The 13,868-nt window shown below is 50.0% G+C and overlaps 1 protein-coding gene across 2 annotated transcripts in view; it reads left to right on the top strand.

Annotated features, from left to right (window-relative positions):
- LOC143345511 (uncharacterized) overlaps nt 1-13,868 on the top strand; it is a 346,505-nt gene that overhangs the window by 65,266 nt on the left and 267,371 nt on the right. For both annotated transcript variants that reach the window (XM_076772707.1, XM_076772709.1), the window contains one exon: nt 13,636-13,774. In XM_076772707.1, the coding sequence (XP_076628822.1) occupies nt 13,636-13,774 (139 nt within the window). The remainder of the gene's footprint in view (nt 1-13,635; nt 13,775-13,868) is intronic.

Genomic DNA, 13,868 nt, shown 5'->3' with positions numbered 1-13,868 from the left:
GTTTTATTCGATAATAAAAGTTAGAAAGAAGATAGAATGTCAAGTTCTATTCTGAGCGGAGCTGACAAAAGCGATTTCGGTAAAGCGTGCGTTTTATCTTTCCCCGATTCAGGGATCGAGCCACGAATCCGCTCCGAGTTTCGGCCGTCTGCTTCTGTTCTTCCACGAGCATCGACCGGTCGGAATCCGGGCCGCTCGAGTGAAATATCCTAAAATTATGCGGTAATATCTGGGAACGACGCACACGCGGGGTCTCCCGAGGGTTCCCCGTGGCAGCGTCACCTGCGCGAGAGGAACGAAGGGGCATACGACGACGGGCGCCCTCGGGATCTCGCTGGTGCCGCTGCTTTACGCCCCCTGCGGCGAACATTTTCATAAACTCCCTCCTAAAGCATATTCGTATTCTCGCGTTCCCGCGAAAGACGTTAATTATTTCTCGAGGAACGCGTAATCCGATCGGTTAGCCCCTCGACGACCCTCGAAATGCTCCGCGTCTCGCGGAGACCTTAACTTTTTCGTTGGTTGACGCGACTGTTGATCGACGAACGCGTGGGGCGGTTGTATAATACAACCTGCCGTGAAATCTGGCGTAACGGAGGTTGATGAACAGCTACGTGCGTGGGCGGTGCTCGGGGACCAGGTGGAAAGATCACTGCACGATTGCAGCTTCGAAATAAAAAGAAACGCAACGGGATGCGGGGACAATTATTATTTGCAAAAGAGAAAGTCAGCTCTCGAAAAGGTGGATTTAACGTTGTAGTCGTGGTGGAGAATGGAATAAAATTTATATTGGAACTCGAGCAAGGGGTTAGGGTAGCTCTGGAAGAGTATTTAGACCGGCTTCGAGAGATAGTCGCTGGATCGGAGCGTAAACAGTGATCGATAGGAATCGTGTCGCGGAATTAATTCGCTCGTGACGGCAGAGAAAAAGGAACCAACGTCTCTGACGATTCCATCTCGTAAGCAGTCGATGAATATGGATGAACGCGACCTTTGTTCCGTTCCCCAATTCGTGCGATCACGATCTTTGGATCTGCCACGGTCGGTGACGATTTACACGTGCCTATCGAGAGCAACAGCGTCGAGAGGCGGATCCTCGAACGGTCCCCTTTTAACCGTTTTTACATCGCCGTTAAAACGCTTTGCGTACTCGCGACGATCGTAAGAGTGGAATCGCGCTGTGTTCGACCGGTCGCGTAAAAGTTTTCAGGAACTTCTTACGATCGTCATCCACCCGCTTTATGGATGCTAGGCGGTTACGGCTAAGAGGGTGAATTCGTCCGAACGACGTAATGAAATGTCGTGCCTAAGACGCTATTCGACGACAAGACAACGCACTTATGGGATTCGAGGGGTATGGGAAAAGGCAAAATGTACGCTCGCGCTTCCGTGGTTCCGTAGGGCGGCGACTAAACGCTCGTACACGGTTGCTCGTGCCTAGCGCGTCCCTTTATCGCTCGATGTCGTTTATGTTCCTCGATTCTACAACTTTTCACGCGTTTTACAGTGTCGGGTAAGCGTACCACTAATCGACGATGAGCAGAGTAAATTAACTTGAGTTATATCAAATTGGTTTTAATAATTTTTTGTTTCATGCGGGCAAATCGGTTTTGGACGGCTGAGAACTATGCTCGTTATTCTTATTCTTTCCGAGGATGTCGTCGGGGACGAATTCTCTTTCTCAGTGTCCACGTTTTCACGAGGTTCGACAACGTAAATAAGAGAGAAATAATACCCGAAGATCCGTCTCGGGATCGGAGCTATTGCGAGCCTTTATCGGAACCTTTTCTTCCGCGCACGCTTCTGCGGATCCGCGAACGAGAATTCTGGGTAACGGGCGGGAAAACGACGAGAAAAGTAGTTGTCGGCGAGCGTTAACGTCTTCTCGGTCAGCGGTCCGGCCGACCCTAAGAGGAAACCATTTTCCAGCGGCGAGATTCCCTGATCCGGTCGGACAAAGGGTCCGGGACCCGATACCTTCCTAAAGTTTCCGCGTGAAAGGGAACAGAAATCATATCGTTCCTGCTCGTGCTTATGAAGCATTACGTAAGCACAAAAAAGTCCCGTAAAGGGACGAGAGAAAGGATGGAAGCTGGATATCTCCTGCGTCAGTGATCTAGGACCGTTCGTTGTCGGACAGAATTTTGGTAAAAATGTGATCGTCGCTGGTGGAAGGATTATTAAAATTATTACGCTCCTCGGATCCTTATTCGTCAGATTGGGCAAGAGAGTTTCGTTGGAAACGAAAGGTCGCAGAAATTGTTATTTTACATATTCGATTTGTTTCCAAATAAGGCCATATTCGATTTCGGACGGCTTCGTATAAACTCCTGTCACTCGTTGAAACGTTAATCGAGCACTCTCGAAGACTTCGACGTAGTTGCTTCATCGTGCCATTTCGCTGCGTAACAACGTTCCGTAAAAGGAGAGCGGTATCCGTGCTTTCGCGACAATTAACCGAATTGCCGAGCAATTAATCGAGAAATCCTAGCGCTCTGTCCTTCGTGAAACCGGAATCTCTCTTCCTCTACGCGCCTTTTAACCACTGTCACTCAGCCATTCGCCGTCAATTTCTATCCATCGTTCCATCATCTCGAGGCTAAAGTGTCGATCGAATTACATTATGGCTTGTAGACTGAAGACGCGTTCGTTGCCCCCCCTCCTCTCGGTGCCCTCCTAAGAAAACCCCATTGCATATGAATATAAGTGTATTATCATAATATCGCGCCTAGGGTGGCTTCTCTTCTGGTTCGCTGCTAGGGGCTCGAAATCCCGCGGGCCGCCAGGGGGAGAACCCACTTTTACAAGATGCGTATGGATGGAAATCCTGATAGGTATCTCCTGGAATGCACGGTTCGTTGTCTCGAGGAGATTGAGCAAAATAAGTGCCGATGCATATGTATCGTCTGAACCGTATATTTAACCGTGAAGTACGCCAGGTTTCGCGGGAAAGAATATAGAGTCGAAAGCTCTCCGTACGATTCATCGGAATTCTTTTAATTATATAGGAAGCATTACAACTGCTATCACGAACGAAAGTTCCATGGTCGACTTAAACTTCAATATTAATTACGTATTTTTGTATTCGGAACAATAGTTTAAATCAGATTCTGATTAAATTTTCATCCAATCTACAGGTAGATCGCTCGCACGAAGAGGTTGAGCAATAATAGAGGAATAATAACTTTAATAAACGAATCGATACGGAGACTTTTTCGAGCCGATGTCTATCGAAAGGGAAAAGCGTACTCTGGCGTGATAAATGAATAATCTAATAATTTAGATCGAAAGATTGCGCGGCTGCAGAAGTCGCATTCTTAAGCAACGCGTCGATCGCCGCGAGAGTTGCTAGTCCATAACGATGCTGTGTTTACGGCGTAAACGCGTGCGATTGCCATCTGCGGTGTACGAATATAAGTTACGATGAGAATTTATTCCCCATCGTGAGTAAATTGTTATTCGTTTGAATCACGAGGGTCGTTAGTTATTCGATCGACCCGCGATCGCGGCGAGCCATCGATTGTGCGTGATTTTTCCAAGCTCCCTCTCTGTCTCTGCGCGATCGTCGAGAGAGAAAGGCTCGCTGGGATATACGGGTCAGCAGCGCGCGAAGGATTAATTTAATTTGTACGTCGATAGGACAGCAGATATCACGCGGACGAGTGGAATAGCCGAGGGGATTGATTATCTTTCTCCGCGGGAAGTGGTTCTTCGACAGCCGACAAGTCGGTCGACGATACGATCCGCGTCTCGATCGGACGTCTATATTTATCCGTGGCTCCCTGGCTGGATTTGTCCGTCAATTAACGGCCGCGCCTTAATTAACGCCGCCTCCGCGGCCCTCGTGCCCGGGCGTCGTCGAGATAAAATGTCAAAGGATGCTGCTACGGGCCCGTCTCGGGACACCGGGAAGAGAACTCAGAACTCTTTGCGCCGAGAGACACAAAGTAAAATTCGCCTAAGCCATAGAGAGGGAGAGAGTAAAGGAGAAGGTATCTCTTGGCCACGATCTAACGTTTCGACAAACATGTCGCGGCAATTGTAAGGGACAAGCAGCCCTAGACGCGGACAATATGCAGATAAAAGAAAAGGGATCGCCGGCCGGTGCGCTCCGCTAATGGCATAAATAAAGCGGAACGGAAAGCCGTTGCCTTAACTGCTCCATTGTGTTGCCCCGACTTCGCAGGAATCGAGTTAATCGTTTTATTATGTCCTCTCGTCTTGGAACCGATTCGGAGAGATCGGGAGAACGAGAGAGAGAGAAAGAGGGCTGCTTTGAAAAACATTCCCGTCCGGAGAAATCTTCGATTCAATGGCGGAACTGAACCGACTTTAATTACAGTTAACCGTCGCTTAAGGAAACGCTGCTTCAAAGATGATTCATGGATTGTTCCGGGGAACGAGACGTCGATTCGTGCGGCGGTGTCTTTTCAGTCAGCGAACGCACCTTTCTCGATTAACCGTTCCCGCGTCTGGATACAGCGAGCATTGTTTCCGCCATTTTTACGTACGTTAAATCGAGGATAACATTTGTAATTTGATAGGAAGAAGACGAGGAGATTTTCGAAATTTTAAACGTGCCGATAATTCATAGACGTTCGAAGGAAATAGGGGTTGCGTACATTAAAGTTAATGGAATCGATGAGCATCGTGATCGAACAACGACATAGGGAAGCAGTGATTTATTGGTCTGTCCAAGACACGAGGGATCGCGGATTGCGGTCATTGAATCAGAATTTCTTCGCGTTGGGTCCTCGTTAGAAGCGGAGATTTAACATAACGAGAGAATAAGAAATATTATAGAATAAATAGTTTCTGGCGAGGGCTCTCCACATTACCAGTCGTATGCAGAGAAAAATCGCGTCGAAAAAAATGGAAGGACTCGCGAGTGCGCATTCCGCGACGATTTAACAAGTGTTCCCGGTTGTCTGGGGTCGAAACTTATGTGGTGTCGAGGGTAAACGTAGGCCAGGGGAATAAAAATGGTCGCGGCCGGGTCTTCGGTGGACGCGTTTCGCAGTCAGGAGCGGGTAAATCAATGGCCATTAGTTCGATAGTCCAGTTTTTAGTAGGGTCCCTCGGTCAGTCTGTCCCGCAGCCCCCGGTCGTTGTGCCGTTCGGCTACCAGGCTCGCGGAGAACAATGGGTCACAAATCACCGCTGGAACCAGCTAAATCTCGTTTCGCGAACTCTCCAACGGCCACGTAAGTCCTAACGATACGCGGAATAAAAGAAGGCTCCGTTCGTCCCGTTCGCCGTCCGGTCTCGCACCTTTTTTCTTCCCGTGCCGCGAAGGAGAATCAATCCGACCGAGAATAAATTCCCGAGGTTCTTTCGTGCTTTCGTTTCTTTTTTCCCCTCCCGTACGCGTTCGTCTGCCAGGAACGTCGCACTGCGGACCGAAAATGGGCCACCCTCCCCGATAAAACGTCGGACTCGCATACTGGTTTTATCGTCGATTCCTGTCCCATTCGCAGTCTCGTTCGCCGTTTCCCAACGCCGGTCCCGTTTTCTCGAGCTATTTGCTTTCCACGGATCCACGGACGGAAGTAACGTCCGGTCCGATCGAGGATAAACGTCCGTCTCGTCGTCGAGTTCCACTGTCCGTGGCCGGTAAAACCCGGATCATCCTTTGGACGGACGGGAAGAACTCGCGAAGAATCGTACGTTTCCCCGAGAACTCGAACTCGAACTCGAACTCGGTGCACAGGAAGAGGAAGAGGAAGAGGAAGCGCAACGCGAACGAGAATGGTGGCACGAGATAAAAACAAAACGTCGTATCCGGGACGATTATCGTTATCGTAGATAGGCACCGATCCTACCAATCACGGTGGCTCGAGTATCTCGAGTAGACGCGCGAGAGCACGATACTCGGGTATTAGAGATATTTCTGCGATAGGGAGGCGCGCGACGTGTGGCAGCCGGGAGGTAAAAGAAAAGATTGAGAAAAGGGTGGAGGAGAAGCAAAGGCTTAAGGAAACGACGTCGCGGAAGCCCGGGGGATGCCGGGCCGTCGATACGATCCGATAGCCTATTTATCATTCGCCGCGCTTACCTTCGTTGCGAACTTCGTTTAGTTTTCATGGGGTTTTTACCTGCACGATCTTTACCTCGTTCGCGCGTAATCGTCCCTCTCTCTCTGAAATCGCGACAACGTGAAGTGGTCGAAGCAAAGTTCGTTGCATCTCGAGAGGCACGATCGCGTTTAGAGTGGACCCTCAATTTTCGACTCTGCAATTTTTTCCAATCGATGGCAAGATAGCAGGTTAGGTATTTGTCGAACATCGTAGGCGAGCGTTCGATCAGTACATCGTGGAAAAATTAATTTATACCGAAAGAATTTAAGCACATCTGTCAACGTAAAGACTGGTGGGGATGGTTGCGTCGCAAGAATCCGAAACCGTAGATCGATGCAATAAACGAGGCAATATCGTATCGCGGTGTCGCGCCTGGTACACGTCGAGCATTCGCTCGCGTGTTCTGTCCCCGTGGGGCATCGATGCCAGAACTTGGCGACGAATTCGAGTTATTTCTATCGTGACTTACGCGGGCCGTCGTTTCGCGCGATGAATACGCGATCGGTAGATACGGGCGGAAGCAAGGGGGGGAGAACGGGCGAAGGATATATGTTTGACGACTGGACCCGATTGTATCTTATACGCGAGCGCGGCTCGTCCAATGGCAGATCGATATCGCGGTTCTTAACGGATTTACGACCCGTCTTATCTTTCAAAGGCACCGACGACCACGCACCGCGATCGCCGGGATGCTATCGCTTAACGATTTCGTTCTGGACTTTACCTGCGCTCAATGCCAACGATTGTCCGACTGGTTAGGAGCGCGTGCGCGACGACTCGCCGGAAACGATATCGTTTAGATACTAGATCGTTTCTCGCTACTAATGTTCCGCGCGACCTCCTTCCGAGCACGGAAAACGTGGCTCAGGAGCCCTCTTTGGACGCGTCGTGACTCCTACGACGTTGCTATCTAGGCGAAGATTGGAAATAAATTTGACAGTATTTATGACAGATGACGCAGACAGGGTGAGGAGCACGTAGCTTTATTTATATATAACACAAGGAAATCCTGGTTTGTTAGACTTCCTTAACAATTTAGCTGTGACCTATTTCGATGCAGTATACAATCCTCGACTGACCATCGATTGTCTTGACGTCTAAAACAGGGCCATTAGCAGCAGATTCAGGATGAAAACATCCCTACCATCTTGCTTACCCCTTTCTACACTGGCCAAGCCCCTGCCATGGCTGCAATTGATTCTAGAATGAAGTATAAAAAATTCACTTGGTCGTTATTCTCGAAAAATATAGCTCCTAGATGTTGGAGCGTGTTCCAGCGATCGGTATCGCGAAAGACCTTTTCCATTTCCGACAATCGCCGGGGAATCCCGCGGGCACGGCTTAGATATCGGTCACGATCGAGCCCGTGGAGCGTAGATTTTCGAAATTGCCACGACCTCGTGCGTTCGTGTGTGTCTCCCACGAGGAAGAGACGACGACCGCGGCGCCGCGTTGTACGCTCTGGGGATCGATACGAGGAAGTCGTCTCGTTACTCGGTAATAGCCGGCATCGGGAACGTGCGAACGAGCTAGGAAGACGAGTCGCGTCGACGATCTCTCCCCGGGTTGCTCGTGCGCGATATCACGCGAGCGAACTTCCGTCTCGCGGGCGAAAGCGCGGCTACGCGGATACCGATCTCTCGTGCGGCAGAAACCGCGCATTACGGCGCATTACGCGGCGCGTACTCGCGCCAGGCCATCGCGTAATCGGGGACCGTTTATGCCCCGGCGCGCCAGCGGGCCCGATTAATATTCTCTCGCCGTGAATCGGCTCGAACAGTCGCCCGCGAACAGATAGAGGATACCCAGACGTTTCAGCCGCGCCGAATGCTCCGCTGGCAATTTACATATCGCGCATGTCGTACTTGTCTCGGAGCGTTTGCCTGCGCTGGCTCGAATTACCGCGAAAACCGGGGGTGCCTGGTAGTTCACCGTGAAACACACCGCCCCGGTGAGATGCCTCGATAACACGCACGCACGCACCGAAACGTGCATCGAACGCCTATCGCGCGGAATTCGCTCTCGGTTTCTGGGCTTTTTCTTCACCCGGTGAACGGAACACGCTAGGAACCCCACGGACGCGCGTTCGATCCGAGAGAGGGTGGAAGTTTACCGGGCAATCGAACGAGGAGTCGCGGCGTTTTACTGCGTACGCGGATCGCGTATCGTCCTGGCCCCTGGTGAACGTTTCAGCCAGACGTTGCAGCCTCGCGTAATAACGTTCGATACGGAACGACGACGACGACGACGCTGGATCCGCGCGGACGGTTCGCCACGGTAATGAAACGACTCGTTCGAGTATAATTCGCTCGTAAAGAACACGCGATATCGGGGACGGAATAATAACGAAGCTTACGGGGAACGCACGGTAGCCGTGCCGTGACACGGACGAGCCCCGGAGATTGTTGCGCGTGGCGAACAGACTTCTCTCGGCTTTAGCGTCCGCTCGCGGGACCATTAACCGATCCGTCGATCGTACGTTACGTACCAAAGTATCGCGGACACCTTGCTGGGTAACGGCCCCGGCGGACGTCTTGAAAGTTGCCGCGCGCGGGGCACCGCGATCGATTTTTAATCCCACTAAATACACGGATTTACGTCTCGCGACGTGGACGTCGTAACGCGATCGTCGTTTTATCGCTCGCGAAGACGACTGGGACTGTCGACGGCGCTCCTTTTGCTCCTCTCGAACGCAACGCGCCGCGAGGAGCTGCGAAAACGAGCGTCGCATACCGATCGCTCCGAGAAACTTGCCGATATTAACGCTCGGCTGCTCGTTCGGTTTCGATCTATCGTACCGATTCGGCGAGACCACGGTTCGAGAGTGCAAAATGGCTCGCGGGACCGTGAACGGAATGCTTCGATCGCTTGTCGGGCTAAACGATCGTCGTTCTTTAATTCCCGTCGCGTTTGCGAACTTCACTTTTCGCCGCGTTGCTTGGCGCGTTAAAGTCGAGTAGGACGTATGTCCACATGCTACGGAACGCTTTGTATATTTGGAGCGTTCAAATAGTTTTACTTTTTATCGTCGTATCGTATAATTCTTTTCAAAAGAAGAACACGATAGACTTTTCTTTCCATCAGCGTTGGGTCGAACACGAGCCTTCCTTTTCTGTGCCTTCCTTTTCTCTCCACTTTCTCAGCGCATTAGAGCACAAATGAGGGCCTTTCTATCCAACGTCTTACTGCAGTGGAGGGCGTCGATCGAATGCTAGTCATTAGTACGCATCCACCTCAGGAAAACCTGAAGGCGGTGTGTTGCCTTTTGAGGTATTCGTTGTAGCCTTTTCAACTGTCAATTACGTATTTACGTCATTTGCAGAGATTATACGTTTACAATAGAGCCGAGTCTACTCGAATACACCTGTCGAATTTTACGGGCAATCGATCGTTGAAAATATTGTTATCCCAATATGAAAATGTTCACATACGTAATTTCTGCATCGATCGGAGTCGATGGATCTTTGATCGCGGCCCCGTAGACCTCGCGTCTTCGCCCGCTGCGTTATCCGCAGTGGCCTTAACGACTTTGCGAGGACAGGTAGCGATCGAGAGTAGCCCGTTAAACTATCGAGTTTATCGTCGAGAAGATAAAGAAGAGCCGGCAGGCTCCGACAGGATGAATTGTACCGGGTCCCCGAAATTCGCCCGGGTCCCCCTTTTTTTATCATCATCCCCGGCCCCCGAAATAAACCGTAGCCGGACTTTTATCGAAGCTCGCGCTCCTCCCGATTCCACCGGAGAACGGAGTCTTCCGCTCGCACGCGGACGATTTATTATCTCGAGTAGCTTCTTGGCAACGAGCTCCGAGCACGGGAACCCGTTGATTCCGTACACGTGTCCGCGTGTAGCCCGCAACACCTGGCGATCGCGCCAACAAGCGGTCGAAGTCTGCCGTGAATTTTCATCCACGGACGCGTGAATTTTCGTGAGAAAGTCTCGCCTGATCCCCACACGGCCGCGCACCTGCGACCACGGTCAACAACGGGGACCGAAACGCGTCGTTTGTCCCGAGATTTAGCCACGGAAATTCGCGAACCTCGGCAAAGACGCCCCCAAAGATTATCCCCAAACGCGCTCCTCGGATGACCACTCTTTCTCCTTGCACTATTGAAAGGGTATTTCCGATTTTCGGTGATCTGTAAGCTGTGGTCGATCTTGAACTGTCGAAAATTTATGTTTCACTTTAGTGGTTGCGATATTTAACTTAAACGTATACATATGTGTCATTCTCGAGAAGTTAATCCTTTGAATTCGGCTGTCTAAGAAAACAGACTGATGTTATTATTTTAAAGTGAGTATATAAGCAAAGATATGTTTATTTTGTCCGTTATTTTGTCGAGTTACCCTACGGACCTAGGGTAGAGATTACTCTTAAAAACTCTTTACGAAATAAAATTGAAAAGGAATCAATTGTTTCGATCGCCTAGCTCCTTGGGTCCGATCTCCGGTGCTTGAGCGCGTTGAAAAGCTGAAGCACGGATGCGTTGTCCTCGCCAAGCGTAGCACGGCTAGGATATGTGTCTGCGTAACGACCGTGCGTACGCACTCGTCGGAACGTAATTAGTGCGAGTGCTGTCGGGCACGTATGAACTGCGGAGCAGCGCGGAGCGACGGAGGAAGAATTTGTACACGTAGTCGCTGCTTGGAGATCAAAGCGCGTCGCTGAGGTCGTTTGCGTCCTTCCCGCGAGAAGGGAAGCGAACGTGGATTGTACGGGTAAAAGCACTGCGAATTGTTTCGTTATTCGCGGAAAGTCGGACGGTTTGTCCCGGGACGAGGGGCATTTTTCGCGTTGAGCCACACGAACAACGAAATTCCGTCGAGAGGAGGTCCTCGCGGATAAATCGTTGCTTCAGAAAATTTTATCATTATGGCACAGTAGTGCCTCGATCGATGCAAGAAATTCGGGCTGCAATTATCGAGGTAACCGAGGCTAGAGCCTCACTGATGATCGCGTTTAAGTAGAAAACGTTTCTTGGAAGTCGAGTTAATTCGTAGCGAATTGTCGAGGATGGAGGAGGGTGTGTCGACGTTGATCCGCGGAGGGGCCAATAATTTCGTGGGTTTCTGGGGATCTCGAGCGTAATTTAACCAAGGGCCTAAAGCGGCAGCTGGTGCCTCGACAGTGGCGGACACGGGACCACGGAGTCACGATAAACTCTCATAATTCACTTAGGCGATATCCTGGGCCGTATAAACCCGTCGCTTAAGCGCGCGCCGGGAAATTCTCTATTGAATGCGAATGCCCGTTTCGTAACATTTGTATACGCGCGTATACGATTATTCATAACCGTGCATTGTACGTGCTCACGCGGATCTATCATGCGTCGTAATATTCGTCGAGACGGACAACGGATGGAAAGTTTGATACATCGCGGAGGCAGCAGAGTAATGACTTTGGCTGGTATAAAATTCCGCGCGGAAACCTTCGGGAAAGAAGCTGTAAAAATGTAAGGAAAAGCTTCGCCGTAATAATGCCGGGGCGATAAATAATAAACGACAATAAAGCGAGATTAAGAGTTTACCGCTCTGATACAGGCGCGCCTATAAAGCGCGGAGGAATGTGGCCATCGTCTGGGATACAAGCGCGATTAGTGGCATTACGTTCTACCGAAATGATTTTCAACTTTGAAAACGGTAAATCTTCGCGAATGTTTATAGGGTGTGTAGAATTTAAAGGGCAGGATCGTAAGGCGTAATCCAATCGCGCCGAACTCGGATCAGCCTGTTGATTCTTGTTCCACGCTCATAATATCCGGCTATAATTAACGCCGGTTTCATGGTCCGGTGTCCATATAAACGTTTAACTGCTTAGAATAGTTGTTAAAGTTGGGAACACTTGGCCCGTGAATCCTGTTCAGGATTTTTAGGGTCTCAAGTTGAGGACGCCGAGACGAAACGAGGATGATTCTTAGGGAGGAAGCATATTAAGCACAATTGTTACATTACAGAATTATTCCATCTTTGGAAGCCGTCTTGGCCTCCTTTGCCACGCAAAACTCACCGACTTATCAACGTATAAAACTCCACTTACCGTTCCACGAGTTAATGTCTACGATAGAATCACAGGCGCGTGAGAGATGGCGGCGAAACGGCTACCGTTGGATTCCTATGATCGAATCGTATTTGTCGAGCCCGATCTAAACGGGCGTGATCGACAATGCGTTAAGACAGCGTCGATCGTTTGGCGTCTACGCGAAAGCAATCAAGATACTGCCAGCCATAAATGCATAGCGTAATGATCTGCCTGGGTCGCGATACGTGTTGTTATCGGTGGCCTAATTGCGAATCTGGGAACGGCGATGGTCGGTGACGGTGGTGATGGTGTGGCGGTCGCACAATAGATTCGGTTTGATGCATTGCCAGAGAGCAGGAGACCGTTAATTTCGTGGCCTCGTGGGCCATGGCGCGGCGGTTCCTCGCGCGGATTGCCGTTCTCTGTCAAACGTCGCTCGCGTTAATAATTCATCCAAGTAAATAATAGCGTTTGCCAAGATACAGCGGAGAATGCCATTGGTCTCGGTTTGTCACTACCGAGATTCGGACCCATCGATCGGTTTCTCTCGTTAATGCGTGTCCCGTTTATCTCGTTAATACGCCTCGGTCCATCGATCTATTATCATGAATTTGTAAATGACCGAGTCGGAACCATCGGTCATGCGATTACAATATACACTGTCGGTGGGAAGCGCCCCGACCGTTCCCGATACTAGTTACAGACCCGTCGACTAATTAAAATTAATAGTGGATCGACCGATAAATTTTGCACTTTTATCGGGCAGGTGACTACGTTGTTACTTGACGCATGCATAATCGCGAAATAAATAATCGAAACGAAACGATCCACCGATGTTTGCTTAACTCGAACAGTAATCGTTGTCCCATTGAATCGACGCTGCTTTTAAAGTAGCTCCCGTGTCCCTCGTTACACTCTTTAAGGGTCTCTATATACTTGGCGGAAGGTACGTACATAGGTACTCGAGGCATACTCGAGCGGCGTGGAAAGCGATACCCTTGAGGGTGCAAACCGCCAAATGTGTTTCACACCACACAGGGACTCATAGACCCTTGCTTCCGTGTGCCCAAGTTTCTAAATGCCCAGCGATCCAAAAACTGGGTGAATTTAACCCCTGAGAGCCGAAGAAAACTACCGTCTTTATCTCTTTGCAATTTCCTACCGAGCAGTCCGTGTCGAAGGGGCAAAATTCATTTTCAAATTAGGGGTGGTAAAACGTACTTGCTCGAATATCTCTCAAACTATTACAAATATAGGAAAAGTGTAAACGGATGAACTTTCTATCTTTTTATGAGAAATTTGACTGGGCAGACGGATTGCTAAAAGTGCAATTACATTTATTCTCTTCTCGTCCCAACCCCGCGCGTTTCTTCGCTGAAACCTTTGAAAGGAGGCAAAGGAGAGCCGGGGTTCGCGTCTCGAAAGACAAATATCCCGATCGTTGTCATCGGCTGTAATCACGCCCACGGTCTGTTTGCACGACGGACGCGTTCACAGAAACGTTCGATGCTCACGCTAGCGTTCATGCGTTTGTTTCAGAAACAATGCCAACGTCGACGCCCCGCCCGCGGCGCCCGTTCAGAAGAAAGAGCCACACGTAAACATCGCCCGGATAGCGAAGCGATATCTCGACGATAACATGCAGCAGGCGTGGATCAATCCTCGTCTAATATCGATGGTGAGTGAATATAAATGCAGTGATTACACGGTACGTTAGACGAGACTCGTACGTAACGTTCTCACGTTCCAGACGCGATATCTATTAAGCCGTG

The sequence above is a fragment of the Colletes latitarsis genome, chromosome 9, assembly GCF_051014445.1.
Source record: "Colletes latitarsis isolate SP2378_abdomen chromosome 9, iyColLati1, whole genome shotgun sequence".
Lineage (NCBI taxonomy): Eukaryota > Metazoa > Arthropoda > Insecta > Hymenoptera > Colletidae > Colletes > Colletes latitarsis.
This window is presented reverse-complemented; position numbering and strand designations above follow the sequence as displayed.